The sequence below is a fragment of the Tursiops truncatus genome, chromosome 1 (genome assembly GCF_011762595.2).
Source record: "Tursiops truncatus isolate mTurTru1 chromosome 1, mTurTru1.mat.Y, whole genome shotgun sequence".
Taxonomy (NCBI): Eukaryota; Metazoa; Chordata; class Mammalia; order Artiodactyla; family Delphinidae; genus Tursiops; species Tursiops truncatus.
In genome coordinates this window covers 112,587,847-112,606,311 of record NC_047034.1, presented here as the reverse complement: position 1 = coordinate 112,606,311, position 18,465 = coordinate 112,587,847, and the positions used below count along the sequence as shown (strand labels likewise).

At 33.5% G+C, this 18,465-nt stretch overlaps 1 protein-coding gene across 13 annotated transcripts in view; it reads left to right on the top strand.

Annotated features, from left to right (window-relative positions):
• Nucleotides 1-18,465, top strand: part of ADGRL2 (adhesion G protein-coupled receptor L2) — a 271,627-nt gene that overhangs the window by 188,797 nt on the left and 64,365 nt on the right. For all 13 annotated transcript variants that reach the window (XM_033864355.2, XM_019919571.3, XM_019919572.3 and 10 more), the window contains one exon: nucleotides 1,980-2,193. In XM_033864355.2, the coding sequence (XP_033720246.1) occupies nucleotides 1,980-2,193 (214 nt within the window). The remainder of the gene's footprint in view (nucleotides 1-1,979; nucleotides 2,194-18,465) is intronic.

The window sequence follows — 18,465 nt, the reverse complement described above, 5'->3', positions numbered from 1 at the left end:
AAAATATGCAGTGCTCCAAAATTTTATATGATGTCACTTGTTTGAATTTTCACACAGCTTTTTGCCACAGAAATGTGTCTGCTTCTGAAACCCTAAAACATATTTTCATTTAAAACAACTATAATACTAGTTTAAGCGGAATTATTTGTATAAGCAGTACAGTATCAACAAATGGAAGAAAGCAGTAACATATGTAAAAGTTTATTTATGAACTTGGGAAAAGGTTGAAAGGTTGGCCCCTTTACTGTTTTTCATGATATTGCCCAGCTCCGTTTCTGTATTCCTTCTTCATTGATAGTGCGCTTCTCTTTTTGTAATCTCGTAAGACCATAAATCTTCTTAGTGAAAACCTACCAAAGTTGGCGTTTGCCTCAATCCCCTGAAGATTTCTGTGTTCTAAGCTGTGTCTTTTTCTTCTCTCTCCATCCCAATTACATTTTTAGTTTTCTCAGTAGAACTGAGAACTCAGCCAAGTTTGAGAATTGCTGATTTTCTAAATCATACCAAGGTACAACCCACTAACTAATCCTTTCGCAGGATTGTTTGCATTTTAGAAAGAAGATGCATGTTTATCCAGGAGACTGTTTATTTTATTGTATTAGTGAGAGACATTGTGCAATAGTTAAAGAGAACAGGTTTTAGCATTGGACTGACCTGGACAGAACCTAGCTCTTCAACTTAGAAGCTTGTGTCTTGGAACAGTTTACTTCTGAATGTCATTTTTTTTTTTTTTCCAGTAAAAAGGGATATAAGGGATGACTCGTGTGATGCAGAGTAATTAAAAGAATAGAGATACGAAAAAATACTGAAATTAATGCTAGTCTTTTATAAAAGAAACGCTATATATGGCAACAAGTTAGAGAACTGAAATAAAAAATTGGGTCAGTGTAGAAGTTTTTGATACGGTAGGTAACCCATAGGTAGCACAGCAGCACACAGAGATGTGCTTCTCCCACACATAGTTGTTGTTGGCTGTTCTTGGCTTTCTCTGCTTTTACCTTTGTTCTATGCTCTGTTACTACTTTAGAGGACCCCTGCTTGAGAACCATGATTAAAACCTAAAATTCTAATTTCTTATTCTATTTGGAATCTTTTTTTATAGCACTCATGAACATTGGTTATCTACATGCCGCCTAATGCACCATACTTAAGTTCATATGGCACTTTCTATTAAGTGCTTTTCTGTACATTATCTCATTTTAGAGTCACACAGGTAGGAAAAAATAATAACATCATAGATGTTTCATCTCCATTTTGTAAATGACAAAACTGAATCTCAGAAATTTTGCCCCTTTTGGGGGTTTCAGCTTTTTGGACTGGATTGGAGCAGTGCTGGCTCCTTTGAATGCCCATCTGCTGAATCCTTTCATTTATGTCAGTTTTCAGTAAAGAGTCTACAAATTGAAATAAGTTATTGTGCCATAAGTATGATACTGTCATAGTGTCTTAGTTATTTTGGGAGACGCTAAGACAAATGTATTTTTAAGATAATTCTATTAACAGCAGTTAATATGTCTACATTAAATGGGTAAGGCCAGTGTCCTGTATAGCAGAGCTTTGATTTCATTCGTAAATGAAAACCGATCTTTTTTTAATTGTTGCATTCTGTATTTGTATATCTTGTCACTCTTTATAAATCCATTGATCAAATGCGTTATTTTTCTTTGGGTTTACTCAAAAAGGGCCACTTAATTTCTGATTGTGACTAGGTTATACAGAAAATATTTTATTAAAGTAATTTAAAATTGTCTTATAAAGATGAATAATCCAGCTAAAGATATATATTAAAAATTTAATAATACATTAGTGATTCATAGTAAAGATCCAGAGAATTATTGAATAAATGTATGAATGATGGCTTGAAAAACATACTTTGTATGACATCTCTTGGATATAGACATGACTCATATTACTTGAAAATGCCTTATTAAAATAATATACTTCATAAATGAGTTAATTTTTTTTTTTTCTTTTTTAAGGTTTCAGCAGAGCAGCTTTACCATTTGGGTTAGTTCGTAGAGAATTATCCTGTGAAGGTTATTCTATAGATCTACGATGTCCCGGCAGTGATGTCATCATGATTGAGAGCGCTAACTATGGTCGGACAGACGACAAGATTTGTGATGCTGACCCATTTCAGATGGAGAATACAGACTGCTACCTCCCAGATGCCTTCAAAATTATGACTCAAAGGTAAATGTTCACGTGTTATTATCCCATTTTAGTTACTACATCCAAATTCGTAAAAGTATTATCATAACTCCAGACTGGATAGATACAGTGCATATCTCAGCCTATTCATTAAAGTGAGTTAGGGTTTTACCTACTAATGTTGACTTCTACTTTATAATATTTCAACAACACTTAAATCTCTATATCATTTTTATATAGATTGACATATCAGAAGGAATACGTATTACAGGTTTTTTTATACATCATAGAATAAAAGTAATTGAAATGTAATCTTGAAATGTAATATAGATTGACATATCAGAAGGAATACGTATTACAGGTTTTTTTATACATCATAGAATAAAAGTAATTGAAATGTAATCTTGTTTAAGCCTTCAAAATTTTGAAATATTTTATAATTCAAGAATGTTTTAAATGTCTGGGTCTTTGGCAATAATTGTTCCTTAATTTTTTTAAATTAGTAAACTTTATTTTTTCAGCAAAAATGAGCAGAATGTACACAGAATTATCATACTCTATCTCCACACGTGTAAGACTTCCCTAACCATTGACATCCTGACATCCCCTACCATGGTGGTACATTCGTTATAGTAGATGACCTCACATTGACACATTATTATCCCCCGAAGTTCTCAGTTTGCGTTAGGGTTTACTCTTGTTGTTGTACATTCTGTGGGTTTTGACAGATTTATAATGACACTTATTCACCATTGTAATATCATACAGAAGAGTTTCACTGACCTAAAAATCCTTTGTGTTCCACCTACTCATTCCTCCCTCCATCTAACCCCTGGCAACCACTGATCTTTTTATTTTCTTACAGTTTTGCCTCTTCTGGAATGTCACACAGTTGTAATCCTACAGAATGTAACCTTTTCATATTGCTTTCTTTCACTTAGTAAATGTCTTTTCATGGCTTAATAGCTCATTTCTTTTTAGTGTTAAATAATATTCCATAGTCTGGATGTACCACAGTTTATCCATTCACCTACTGAAGGATTTCTTGATTGCTTCCAAATTTTGGCAATTATGAATAAAGCTGCTGTGAACATCTGTTCAGGTTTTTGTGTGAACATAAGTTTTCAGTTCATTTGGGCAACTACCAAGGAGCGTGATTTGTGGGATCATATGGTAAGAGTGTGTTTAGTTTTGTAAGAAACTGCCAAACTGTCTTCCAAAGTGACTGTTTTGCATTTTGCATTCCCACTGGCAATGAATGAGAGTTACTGTTGCTCCACACCTTACCAGCATTTAGTATTGTCAGTGTTTTACATTTTGGGTAGTCTAATAGGTGTATAGTGATATCTCATTGTTTTAATTTACAATTCCCCAATGACATATCATGTTGAACACCTCTTAATATACTTACTTGCCATTTCTGTATCTTTATTGATGAGGTGTCTGTTCTGGTCTTTTGCCCCCTTTTGTAATTGGGTTGTTTTCTTATTGTTTAGCTTTAAGAGTTTTTTATTTTTATTTTTTTTACCACACTGCATGGCTTGCAGGATCCCAGTTCCCTGACCAGGGATCGAACCTGTGCTCCCTGCAGTGGAAGCGCGTAATCCCAACCACCGGACTGCCAGGGAATTTCCTTTAAGAGTTTTTTAAAATATATTTTGGATAACAATCCTTTATCAGATATGTCTTTTGCAAATATTTCCTCTCAATCTGTGGCTTGTCTTCTATTGATCTTCAGTTTTAGAAAAACAAACAAAATAAAAACAACAGATTAAGAAAGTTAAAACATATAGCGCTCATTCTTGTTTTCTTCATATATAGATAATAGGAAGGAAGGGAGGAAGTGGGGTGAAGGAAGGAAGGAAGGAAGGAAGATAGAAAGTTATTTGGATAATATACCAATTTTGGTTAATTTTGTGTTTTAAAAATGTGTTGGAAGGTGTGTGTTATAAACTATAAAATATGTGAATGATATCTCTTAACTGGACAGTTGTGTTTCTATAAGTAAATAGAATACAAAAAACTGCTGACAATGGGTATGGACTTTCCTCTGCATTAACACAGAGCACCTAATTCTTGGCATCTTTTTTTTTTTTTAATCGTAAATTTTGGTACTCTTGGCACCTTAATTAGAGTTTTCTTATATGTAAGGTATTAAAATTGTGTTCGTTATGATTGAAAGTAATATCCAGCAATCCCAGTTATTTGGAACATAGAGACTCTCTGAAGGAACACAAGTTTCACAGAGTTATACAATGTTGATTTTGTATTTTGTTTATTGGGAAAACCCTTTATCTTTCTATTCAAAGCTTACTCCCTCTCCTCTTGCCTCTTTTCCCCCACTGAAAACAGTCCTCTGTCCAGTTTTGTAGCTTGTATGCTAGTCTACCTTAAAGTAGAGCAGGAAATTTTCTAGACTGAGGTCTGATCAGTGTAGGCACAGTGAAATCATCTAAAGGTGATAAGAGCGATTAAGGAAATAATGGAAAAACTGTTTTTTAAAAATCCAGTCTATAAGAGTATGGGTACAAATTGCTGTAAAATCTCTAATTTCAAACAGAATAGGTATTAGCATATTTTTATTGATAGATTATAGTAAGTTTTTTGTTAATGTTGATACTGATCAAGATATTTTTAATAAACAAGAGGACATATATAATACTTTTGAAAGATTTCCATCAAAATGCTTTTATTTAGTTTTTAAAGGGTAGTTATTAAAAAATTAAGGTAAACTCTTATTTGCACAAATGGCACTGGATAAAGTTTTTTTGTGTTTTTTGGTTTTGTTTTGTATTTTGTTTTTTTTAAAAAAACAAAAGTCCTTTATGGACTATGTAGGATTTGAAATCTGGCTTGTGAAACAAACTACGTAGGATAATATACCTTCTTTAGAAGAATGGATTCTGTGCTCCAATAAAATTGTAATAGAACAATTTGCCCATAGTATTTAAAAAATTGAGAACTGCCTATAGCAGGCAGACAATAAAGGTAATCCCTGATAATTGACCATTTATTCATTCTTAATATGTTGATCCGACTGTTCAGTGGTAGTGATATCACATGAGCATCTAGAACTAAGCCAGAGAGAAATAGGAAGTGAAAAATGATTATGTACAATTACCTGTTTTTATTAGACTGACAGGCAAAAAAGCAGTGGGAGTTAGTACAAAGAGAATTTGAAAAGAGCTGGCCCTGAGGAATTGTGCTTTTTAGGTAACTTACTTTTGTTTGTCGGGTTATACGTTTAAATACATGGTTAAATATCTAGCACAACACATAAGCCTTATCATACTTGTTAATATAAATGTAATTGCATAGTATAGGAAATGTACAAGATAAGATGGCAAGTTATTTTCATTGTTTCATTATGTTATAAAAGCAGGGCTACATTTTTGATAATACATTTTAAAGGAACTAGAGTTTGGGGTATTTAAATTCTGTGAAAGCATACTGTAATTTCCTTGCTATCAAAATCTCTGAACAATTTACTGTGTGTTAGGGAAAATAAGGGGTTAGTTCCAAAACTGCCTGTAGAAACTCCATTTTTATATTGTTGTATTATACTAGTGGCTTATTATTATTTAATCAACACAATGACAATTTAAACATGAACACTTTATTGACAAGGAAGACGATGTTAAGATGACTTAAAAGTGAGTTTCATAGTGGTAATTTATAAGTACTCCATTCTGTGTATGTCAGATTATAAACACTAAAGGAAGTCCACCATATTTGACTATTACATAGTTTGAAATAGCTGTAAGGAAATTAGATAGACAATATTTTTGCAGCTGAATTATTACAGAATAACTATTGAATGTGTAGAATACTTGTCCCTATTTTTTAAATTTAAAGATACTCTTTCAGTATTTACAAATAAAGTAAGAGTTATTTTCACCAAACTCCTAATAATTTGACAAATTTTTCTATTTATAATCATCAGAAAAATGTATTAATAATGTAGAAAATCAGACTTCTTTTCTTTAATGTAGGAGATTTCTCTTTGGAAAAATTAAATAAAAGCACTAGATATTTTTCTATTAAATTTGAAACTCCCTGTTTTCTACATATAATAATGGATATAGGCACAGAAATTTCAATACCATAAAATATGTTTATATTATAATTCAAGGCTTTTCTACCCCCGCCCCACTGTCATCACTTCATCAGTTGAGAGTCAAGTAAATAAACACACTTGTAATTCTTGACTTGGTGATAGTAAAAGTATCAATAATTGTTATTTATTCTCTATTTTCTATTTCCTGCTCACTTAAAGGTATGAAACCAAGACTCTATTACTAACTGATTCTACTTGTCTTTTAAGTACACTGAATGGCTCATCCTAAAAAGTGATAAATGAAACTCCTTCCTAAAATGATACGTGTTTTAATACTCTATAAAATGATCACCATTAGAGATAATTTTTTTAGCACTCTTTGAAGATAATTGTAGTGGGGTAACTTAAACATGAAACAGTTTCAACACTTTGAATTCATTAAAGCAAAGAAAAAAAAACACCTCTTATTACTACTCTGAAGTATTTGATGAATAAGTAAATTAGAATTTTGCTAACAATACTGTTTCTTTGTAGCATTGGGTACAATCTAGTTAAAGTGATGTGCTAAATTGTACCTGAGATCCTCTTCTGGTATTGCTTATAACTGTCCCTTTGTTCATTTATTCACTCTAAGAACTTGCCAGTTCTCATCAAGGTGGTTTGGTGCCTTAGATTATGCTTCGTAATTGTCCTTAGGTTTTTCTTTTTTTATTAGCACTCCAGCCAAGAGATCTGAAAGTAAGAAAGTATGTAAATGTTTACTGGGTTTTAAAAAAATATTAAATGTAAGGTTAACGGGCGTAGGTAGGTCCAGTTTTTCAGTCTTAACTCATACTATCAGATGTACATCAGTGTACCTCTGTCAGTGCAAAGAGGTTCTAAAAGTAATATGTGCTGCTCTCAAGAAGATGATAAGAATACATGCCTCAGTTTTTTCCCTGCAGTAGGAAAGGTATATTTTGTGTAATTGATTCAAAGATAGGCCCTTTTTTTGTGTGTTGAAATTGCCCAAGGAAAGTAAAATAGTGTCCTAGACTTAGGGAACTAGCCTGATTCCTTCAAAGATTTTAGCCAAGTTTTTTAGCCCACTTATGGATACCAACTGGCTAGAACCTCATAGCACAACTACAGTAGGTTACTTGTTAAATAAAATACAGTATATTTTTGGTTGTTAAACTACCGATTTAAGTTCCTTTAAGTTATTTGGGAAACATGGTGGAATATAAATAAATAGTTCAGCAAACAGTTGTTTTTACAGATCTGGCACTCACAAGAGTGTCGAAAGAAGAACATACAGATGAAGCAAACATAAACATATACTTGGTAGTTACAGGTGAACAGATAATATTACCTACAGAAGTTATGTGGTTTGAGCATGTGAAAAGCTCTAGAGAACACCTGCATTTAAGGGGCAGAGGTAAAGTTACCATCAAGGAAATCAGAACAAGAACAGGAGGGTAGTGTCTCATAAGCCAACAGTAAAGTACAAAAGAGATTCACTTTTTTCTCACTGCTGCTGAAGATTTTTATTCTATTTAGCTCAAATAAAAGAACGCATTAGGATTTTTCAGGAGAGGAGAGTTTCAGGATAGAAGTTACGAAAATAGCATTCAGCCTTGCATAGGCCATATGAATTAGATACCACCCTAGTCACAGTCATCCAGGCAAGGAATAAATACATAGTCTAGATTTATGAAGTAGGAGTACAATTCAGAGATTTTTTTTAACTTAAGGGGAAAAAAATCTAGCTTCTAGAACATGGGAACAATTTAATTAAATTAAGCTAAGTAAGAGCCAAAACTTATTTCAGAGCCTAGATCTTGTCCACAAAGGTTGGGATGATGGACATAAGCACAGAGTAGGGACCAGATTAATCTATTCCCATCCTATACCCCATTCAATAACTTCTCTATCCTTGAATTTTCCTTTTCTAAACCTATCAGTGTCCCAACTTATTATCTTCAAGTATAATAATTACATTTTATTTAACAATGTTAACCCAACAGCAATTCAAGTGGTGATAATTTCTTGTGTGCCTGAGGATTTGAAGAAATGTGTTATTTTATACATATGTGCATTACTTTTTTCTGTTCCGTCGTTCTTTACATTACAGTAGGTTATAGAGTGAGACTGGAAAAATGAGTGCATTGGCTTCTTCACCTCCCTTCTTGCTATGAAGCAAGGCACATAACTCTCATAAGGACTCTTTATGGGCAGGAAAAACCATAGGCCATTGCTTCTATTTTAAGAGAGTTATTGTATAACAGATTTTTGGAACTGCCGAGGAATTTAGGACTCATCATAGTATAGCTCTCTCTCGTTTCACTTGGAGAATCAACTGTCATTGCAGTCAAAACACTTCATCCACATTGCAGCATGTATATTCTCCTCACTTATTTTTAAAATATCTTTGAGAAGGAATGGCAACACGATATCCTTCTTTTTACTTTGTGAACCTTTAAGAAGGTAATTTATTTGCCACAGAGGCTGAAACCTCAAATCCTCTATACCTGAAACCTCATTAATTAATATCCTAGTTGCATGAAAATTGATTCTTAAATAATATTTAATAATTATTCTTAAAAAATTCTGTTATCTAGTTTTGTATATGTACTTCTGTTATTTTCAAGTATACTGATAGATACTAAGTGTGTGTAAAATATTTAAAGAAAGGAGATACTTAAATACATGCACACATCCACACAAAACCTTCATGTGACAACTGATGCATGTTCGAAGATTCTCAGAATTTAACCAAGAAAATCCATTAAAATGTAGTCACAGTTCTGCCCAGTGTTCTCTGACAAACTTCATGATTACAGATTTCTGTGTGGGCATACTCTCCTTGACATACAACCCTTTCAACTTTTATATTGATGATTCAGTCTTCATAAAGAAACTTTGTATCCTAGTCAGAGCTATATAAAAGAGGTTTTTTTTTTGGGGGGGGGTACACAGGCCTCTCACTGTTGTGGCCTCTCCCGTTGCAGAGCACAGGCTCCAGATGCGTAGGCTCAGCGGCCATGGCTCACGGGCCTAGCAGCTCCGCGGCATGTGGGATCTTCCCGGACCGGGGCACAAACCCGTGTCCCCTGCATCGGCAGGCGGACTCTCAACCACTGTGCCGCCAAGGAAGCCCAAAAGAAGTTTTACTTAGTTATTTTTTTGTTCCCTGACCTCTTTATAGGTATCAATAAACTTAAAACTTACCTTTCTAAGATATTCACATCCCTTCCTTATTAATCACATTTTTTAGAGGGAAAAGTTAGCTAAATCTGTTCCATCATCTAATTTGATGTTTTGTAATGTTTTAGGGGTTTACATATTTTATTCTTGCGTTATTATCAATAGTTGCCAGTCAAAGGGTACCCTTCTCTTGCCTAGTATTTATTCAGTGTACCTATTCATTCTCATAGGGTCTAAGCCTGCCATTTCTGAGAAACTGCAGCCTTACCTTTATGCTGTTTATCCCAAGTGCTTTTATCTATCTGTGGTGTCAGGTTTATCAACCATTTGTCCATTAAGAAAACATGCATCTGGGCAAAAATAAATAACTCAGATGCTGCTAACTCATCATCTCTGAGATGTATTTAGGTTATTTCCTGTTGGGTGATGGATTTGCACTAATTCTTTCACTCTTGGCTGAGTTGTTTTAAGACAGCTAACTGGAATTACAAGCACCTCTCTTTGGCCAAGGATTGGGAGGTTACTAGCACAAACTCTTGAACCTTAGTACAGTAATAAATAACAATTAAAGCTCTAATTGGTGTATCTAATTGAGCACATACTTTGCATGTCACCTACTGATAGGCGTTTAAACCAAAGCACGCATTATAGAAAGGAAAGACTATTGGCAGTAATAAACACGAACCATATTAAACATTCACATTTAGTGTGTAAGAAAGACTAATAAATTATAAAATGGCTTAGAAGGCAAATCATCTTAATATCCCTTATGACCCTCCTTTTCAAATGTGGAAGAAAGAAACAGTCACGTCAGAGATTCTGCCTTACAGGGTCCTCTGTTTCTCCTTTTAAGATGAAAATTAGTAAAATAATTCTGCTGGATAATGAACACTGAGAGTACAAGTGTGACCTGCTGGTTTTACTGGTGCTTAATATGTGGGTTTTACCTTTGTGTACTGGTGGTCAAGGAAGCCAGAACCATTTTCCCTAAGGACACTATATTTCCTAAGGATTATTCAGTGAAATTAAGAGCCTTAAATAATACCATGAAAGTTTGAATTTGATTTTATTTTTGGACAGCTACTGTCAGATGAGAGATAGGGACTATAGTTTTTTTAAAAGTAAAGACATATCTCATTTAAACTCTGGTGTTTTTATGATTAGAAGTGGTTTTTATTTTTGAAACTAAAGAGAGGAGAATAAATAAAAGTGAATATGAATATCCATTTGAATTTTAATGTTATAATAATCTTCATAGTCTCAGTTATCACTTATGCCAGCTTTCTCATTTGAGAGGTGAGTGTTATGGATGAGATGACAGTGGTATTTCAGTAGTACATGTATTGTCATATACCTTGTAGATTTTTACTCTCTTAGAACATTGTTACACACTAAACATGAGTTTCTATTTACAAAGTAAATTTAAACAAATCAATTTATTAAGTGACAGAAACCAGGTCTAATTCAGCATTATATTACTACAATGTATTGGACAATCAAATGTTAAATAACTAGATGAAAGCACGCTAAATCTGTTTACATAAGACTATTTTCAAATACTCATTTGAGTACTTTGTTTTGTACCTAAGTATGATTTCTTTTTAGTGTGTATCTGCTTTCTGAAGTCAATACTACTAGCATCAGTATATAAATCATACTTACAAGCATCCTTTTAAAAAGAGTTATACTTGGAACAAATAAATATAGTTGTTTAATCACAGTTGTAGAGAATAGAAATAGAATTTTATTTTAGAGTTTCAAATCAAGACATTGCCACTATCTTTCCTTTGGATATGGCTTTTTCTTCTGTTTTCTCCTCTTACGAAAAACTCATAGATAAATGCTACTGAACTGTAGTATAAAGCATATTTTCTACTAGTATAAAAAATTAAAACAAATTATGAATTGTAAGTTCACCTAAGAATTTGGAATTATTTATCTTATGCAGTTCATATAGGCATTTTTATTACCAGGAAATAAATTTATGTATTCATTGAAGCTTTGGAATAATTCCACTGTCTGAAAATATGCTGTTTATTATTTTATTATGTCATAAATAATAGCAAAATATAATTTTGAGTAAAGTTGAGAATTTTCCATTCTCATTATCCTTTTTATTTTACTGAGATTTCTAATTAAGTAAAAAAAAAGTTGCCTATATGTTATTTGGTGGAGAAAATATTTTTAATTGTCAGTTTACTATAAATCCTTGTTTTATTTTCTTACTAGCAGTTTAGCTGCTTGACTTTGCCACATCAAAAACGGGATAGAAATTGTGAGTCGGTATCATTCATAATATACTCTATTGACTAATTTTATTAAATGAAGAGAGAAAAAGATTTGATATCAATTGTTTAAAAACAGCTTAAACTGTCATTTATTATGGCCCTATTAATTTTTCCATATATTATATAATGAGATTGCACACCTATACTATATTAACAACAACAGCAATAACAGAAAACACCAGTATGGATATCTACTTTGTATATTGTCTAAGAAAAATTATTGTGAGTAATTAGATTTCTGATAGCATTTTACTAATATTTATGTCTTGCAGATTTTAGAGACTTATTCTTTTTACTTACTATTTTCTTTAAATGTCTTATAGCAATTTAGTTACAGTTTTTAGTGCTGTTTGCTATTCCACAATTAGGATGAGAGCTAACATCTCTCAGATGGTTCTAGGAAAAGTCTAGTTTTGAAGAAATATAAAGAAGTGAGCAACTCTGTAATCTTAATATTTATTTCATATAAACCAATCAGGTGTATCGTGTAGCTAATATGTGTTGCAGTTCTCCCAATATTTCTTCGCTTGTCATATGCAACCAATAAAGACGTGGTTTTAGAATCCCCCACGGCCTTGAAGATAATGTCTGAAATGAGAGTCACTCTGTATAAGCTGTCAATCTCAAGACAATTTTCTGTTTTTCAGACTATAGGTCTGTCATTTTTAATGAATTCAACTGTAATTTGTGAAAAAGGTACTGTTTCTAAAGGTGGGTTTATCCTGAAGCTAGTAATGAATCTTTAATGTCAGAGCCTTTTGCTTGAACAGGCCTCTTCCAAGGCATTCTCAGGGCCCCTAGCAGGGTCATGTTTTTGTAAAATTTGCTGAAGTATGATATTTAAACACAATCTTTTAAGGTTTTGATTTCATTCTCTGACTTCTCTGTTACAATTCCTCTCATTTATGGCTGCTTAGGGGTAGCTAAGAGCATTTGGGGATTCTGTTAAGTGGAGGTTCAGTTGGTGATAAATTCAGTTTGAGTTTAGTGGGGGTATTTTTATGTGGTTTGTAGACACTCATGTACAGTTTAGTTATTGTTAGCTATTCTGGTGAAGAACTGGCCTCTAGAAGTACTCCTATTACTCATTATACTGCCCTACTGATTGTGACGTAAATATGCAAGGCCGGATGTCATATTACAGTTTGAAAGTGTTCCATGGCACCTGAGATATGTGGTCAGTGGTGGAGAAATAATGTTTGGAATATGTGGAACCAGAAGCTAGGCTGGAAAATTCTTTCAGTCATTAAAGGGTTCTTATAGATAACTAATCAGAACAGAAGTTCTCTCCTGTATGTTCTTGGTGGATTATATACAGTAGTACACAGAGAACATATCCAAAAGTAGTACTTACAATTGTAAATGCCCCATACTGTTCTCCCCTTTTAATGAGTATCATATCAAATAGAATGTATCAGAATACCTGCGTTTGTGGAGCACAGGCTGTAGCACTTCAATGCACATGAGCACCTGTGACATTGTGCTAAAGTATGTGACATGCCTAAAGTATCCAAACCATCAATAATGAAAAATAAATTTTGATCAGCTGTTTAGGAGGAAAAGCAAAATTATAGAAAGTGACACTATGAAATTGTGAAGAGACAATCCTAAGATATATGGTGAAAAAATTATTAAGGAAAGAATTGTAAAGGAATGGGAGGCAATTAAATTATTAAAATGTTTTTTAGTTTTCTGGGTTTTGTAACTTGTGATACTTTTAGGCTTTCTGAAAATTTGTGTTGTTTGCTGTGTTTTCCTTTTTTTTTTCCTAAATAAGTATTCACTTTGGTACCTCATTTTCTACTTGTAATTCTTTTCTATGTTTTCCTTAAATTGGTACCCCTAAGTATTATAAGCTGTAGACCTTACAAAACTTGAATCCACCCCTGCTATTTTTATTTATAATGTGTTAGTTTCTTGAAATTTAGAAACTAACTAAACTAACTAATTCTTGAAAGTTAGTTTCTTGAAATTGGCACAGTGTTCCACAGTCTTAGGTTGATATGTACATTTTAGGATATTTCTTTGTATCTTTTAAATTTTATCTCATTTTGTCTCCTTTATCTTTAATCTCCAAAAATTTAGGGTTTCAGAGAAGAAAGAGTGAAAAATTAAAAAATCAATTTATTAATTTATTTAATTAAATAGATAACAAAATATTTATTCATTCAGTAAAAGAGCTGAGATAGAAAAACCCATTTTCACAGTTTATGTTAAATAAATGCTTGGTTTAAAACCTTACTATTATAATATAGACTAAACTAAGGGAGTTTTTAAACTACATGATTTTTAAACAAACTTTCAAGAAACTATACTAATGAGCTTTACTTTTATACTTTCTTCTCACTCTCCCAATTCCCCAGTTTGGGAAGTTTCCTTCACCCTCACCTGCCACTCCTATTAAAACCTTTATGTGGGGCTTCCCTGGTGGCGCAGTGGTTGAGAGTCCGCCTGCCGATGCAGGGGATACGGGTTTGTGCCCTGGTCCGGGAAGATCCCACATGCCGCGGAGCGGCTGGGCCCAGTGAGCCGTGGCCACTGAGCCTGCGCGTCCGGAGCCTGTGCTCCGCAATGGGAGAGGCCACAACAGTGAGAGGCCCGCGTACCACAAAAAAAAAAAAAAAAACCTTTATGTGGAGAAAAATATTATTTTTAAATTACTGTGTGATGATTTCACAGTAATCATTAATGATTAGTAAGTAATGATTTCAGTAAATTTCTATAACATTTATAATCAAAAAGTCTCAGTAAGTCAAAACCTTTTTTTATTATTACTCTTAGAACTTTCTAAAACAATACAGCAATAGGAGGAAAGAGAATGAATGCTGAATTTTCTAGGACATTTTAAAATTTAGTAATTTTATTCCATACATTAAATTATCTTATGACGCAGTCCTAAGATGTTCTCATTGTTCATTCATGGAATTCTGTATATATAATTTAAAAGACTGTTTATAAGTAACTTTTGAAATCTAACTGTGAGTTATCATGTGAATGAGACTATACCTTTTAAAAATGTATATAAACAGGTATGTTGGATTGAGATAGATAATGGTCATTACAGGTATATTATCTGATACATTGATTTAGAACCTTTATATGTGCATTGCCATTTATTTCAACCCTTGACAAGTAGACCTTTATTAAGCTGTGATGATCACTGAATATGAAATGTAACCAAGATTATTTTTTATTCAAACATAATTTAAATATTCATCAAAGAGAAGTTATGCTTGAGACTGACAGAGACTATTAACATCAAAAAATATAATTAACTGCATTGGGTCTCATGAAGCAGAGTTAGCCAAATAGCCGAGAGGTCTAATTGCTCTAGAATTTGAGAAGCAATGGTTTTATTTTATGCTGTAGCTGTGAAATTAATAGTAATGTGGTTTCCTATGTGGGCCAATTAAAAGCTGCCTGTTAAGGTTCATTGCTGTATAGGAAACCCACTGAATATCCCTTAGTAAACAGTATTGACATGTCAGTATGTACAAGAAGATAAAATACAATAAAAACCGTGAAAATGAGAAGTGGTATTAAAAGACCTGTTTTTGAAAACAGTCCATTAAACTCTTTACACCATTACAGTGTTGCAGTGGATGTTGTGGTATGCCCTCCAGATTCCCCCTTCAGATCAGGCCCGTTTTCCCCCCCTGCCAAGGGAGTTGCCAGTAGATGGGCTCACAGTGAGTCCCTGCCCAGGAACTGCCATGGGCTGAAGGGATCTTAAATCCTTCTGCCCAGAGGCATCCCTCATTGAACGCCAGAGTACAAAGGCTTGGCCTTCTCATCTTTTGCTTCATTTTGAGACATCTCTGAAGGGTTCTGCCAGCCTCAGAGCTCCCTCCCTGAGGAGTTTGCTGGGCCTTTCTCACTCTACCCAATCCTGCTTTACTCATGGCAACACTGATAGTTCTAAGAGCGTTATAAGCCTCTCAGAGCTCCTGGCTCAAATTCTGCTTCCAGTGTTACCCAACCTAAGGAAGGTACTGATATAAAAACAAGTCCTGTCAGTGGTATTGGTTACATACATTATAGGAATCTGTCAATCAAAAACTAAAATGGTTTTAAAGCAAATTTTAAAAATGCCCAATTCAGGTCTAAAACATGGCATTTTACGTTGTAACGTTTATCTTTGTCATGTGGTCCTTTTTCTTTAATCAAGGTAATAGGTGGACCTTTGTGATGCTCTTCTGCTTTTTAGTTGAATACAAAAAGAAAGCATTCTTGATTGAACCCAAAAGATTTTGCCTTGCCCAGGCTGTAGAGATTTAAAAGTGGGCAGACATTCTAATGGCATTTTGACATTAATGAGGTTGCTGAAATGGAAAAGTTGAAGGGTCAAAGATAAGAGCGGTAGCAAGATCTTAACAGTGTTTCTTTTTCATAATAATGACATCAAATATACTTAAGAAATGACTGTCATTTCTAACATAAAATATGTAATGTTATGTGTGAGTGTACTACTTTAAGTATTAGACTACTTTTTGTAAATAAAAATAGTGCTAAAATTAGCTATAAAATGTGCAACTTCAGATATGGTTTATTAAATTAGGATAATCTCATTTTTTTAGCTGTAATTTTTGTAAGGCATTAAAAATCTTAAAATAGCATAATAGATTTTAATATGTGTAGTATAATTAGGTATACATTGTGTCGTTAATCTGCAGTGATAAAGATGTTTTCCTGGTCATTCATTCTTTAATATGCTTACCCGGTTTATATCTGTGGCTTAAGATTACATGTTAGTTTTCAGAAGAGCAGTGTTGCTGCTTCACAGCACACAGAGCTGTACTCCCAAGGCTGTACGTGGTGTTAGTGGTATTTAAAGCTCTTGAGTCTAACATTTTATAGCTCACGATGAACTGAGCTTTTCAGACAAGTTACTGATTTGAAGCTAATTCAAGCTGGGAGTATTACGTGGACTGGAAGCCTTCTACCTTCAACTGTTAGAAACTTTTACAAACCACGTAAATCAGAGAAGTTTTACTTTGGTTTATATCCCGGTTATGGAACTGTGCTTGACTCCTGAAAATTATATCTTTATCTTTCATTCATTGATTTATGCCTCCAGATAATTACTGAGTTGTATGGTGGGCAAGCTAATGTGTCAAACACTCTAAAGATATTTGTGAACAACTGGTAAGAATATATATTTTTAAGTGTATGGACTGGTGTTTATGAAGTTAATACATTTTAGAATAAAGCACAGTGTTATACACGTGGTTCAAAGATTCTTAAAACAGACACCTCTCCAAGATATTATAATCTGGTGAAGAAGATGAAAAATATATATAGAAATAACTATGATACCAAATCTCTCAGATAGCACAGTAAATTTCTAAAAACTGATAGAGAAGGGAAAGCGATAAGCAATGGCATGAGGTGGGAAAATTATACTATTTGTTGAGGGAGTACTAAGTAACTGTTAAAGGATTTATTTAACTTCTGTCCTCACTCCTTTAAACTTTCCTTACCGTGTCCCATCTCATTAACTTTCTTCTTCCTTTTGGGTATTCTGAATTCTTTTCTTGCACTTAGACCTCGGAGGAAAGGATTTTCAAAGATTGTGTTCTTTATATTTCTCAAAATTATGGAATAGTTCTATAAGATACTATATTTTAAAAATTGTTTTTAACTCTGTAATGTCAATATAGAAGATAACACTAGGGTTTTAAGCCCTTCATACTGACTCTGAAAACAAGGAGTTCACTCTTTTCATAGCAGAGAACAGTAATACATAAGTTCACATCCATTTGTTTATTTTCTTCTGCTTAGATATTGTTTGGATGTGGTATAATTAGTGTATCACAATGCTTTCAAAGTTGTAGGTATTCCAAAACTAGGATATAGCAGCAGATAATGTCTTGTAGCACTGTTTCTAGTGCCAGGCCCACAGAGGGATATAAAATTATCATTTCCTTCCTTCCTTCCATCCTTTCTTCCTTTCTGTCATTTATGTATCATTTATCTATCTGATTTTAGATAATTTCTTGCCTTTGTGACTGAGATGTAGCAGAGGACACTTCCCTTGATCTGTGCTTTTTAAAAAAGGAGCACTTTTGGTAGTACGCTGTAGACTGGATGCTTACGAGTAGGTATTCAGTTATCGAGAATGCCATCAGCAATGCCTTGTTGTTTTCTTATCAGCTTCTTCCTGCTGTCAGCTTGGCACTTGTTTCAATAGAAAAGGATTTGCATCAAATGTAATACCTTATTATATACAGCTAACATGGGGTTTTTAATTTTGTAAACACATGAGACACCTGCAGTGATAGTCAGTTTGATAAAAGGGTTAGATTATGAATATTTTGTCACGATTAAAGATTAGTTCTGATTTATCAGAAGTAAGCCAGTGAAATTTGCCATATATTTATCATCAGGTGAGACTCCAGAGTGTATGAACCACAGAATATCCACCTCTTGGTTATTTATATTCAGATGATGGGTATTAAGGATTATTTTTAGCCTTCCACACCTGTTCTATTGCTAAGAGTATCCCAAGAGTCTGTGGTTCCAGTCTTTTGCCTTTATTGTTTCTCATCTCTTGTCTTACAGACCAGTTAGGCAAACATCTGTACAAAATTTCTGCAGTTTTTATTAAGGGAAACAACAGTGGTATGTATCAACAGGACATTTTGAGTTGTTCCTTCAATTAAAAAACCCTCAATAAAATATAGAAGAATGAGAATTCCAATTTAGGAAGTATTTATTGAATGAGCACTTCTTGCCCTAAATAGGACTAGGCATTCCAAGGAATTTAAAAGAAGCCTAACAACA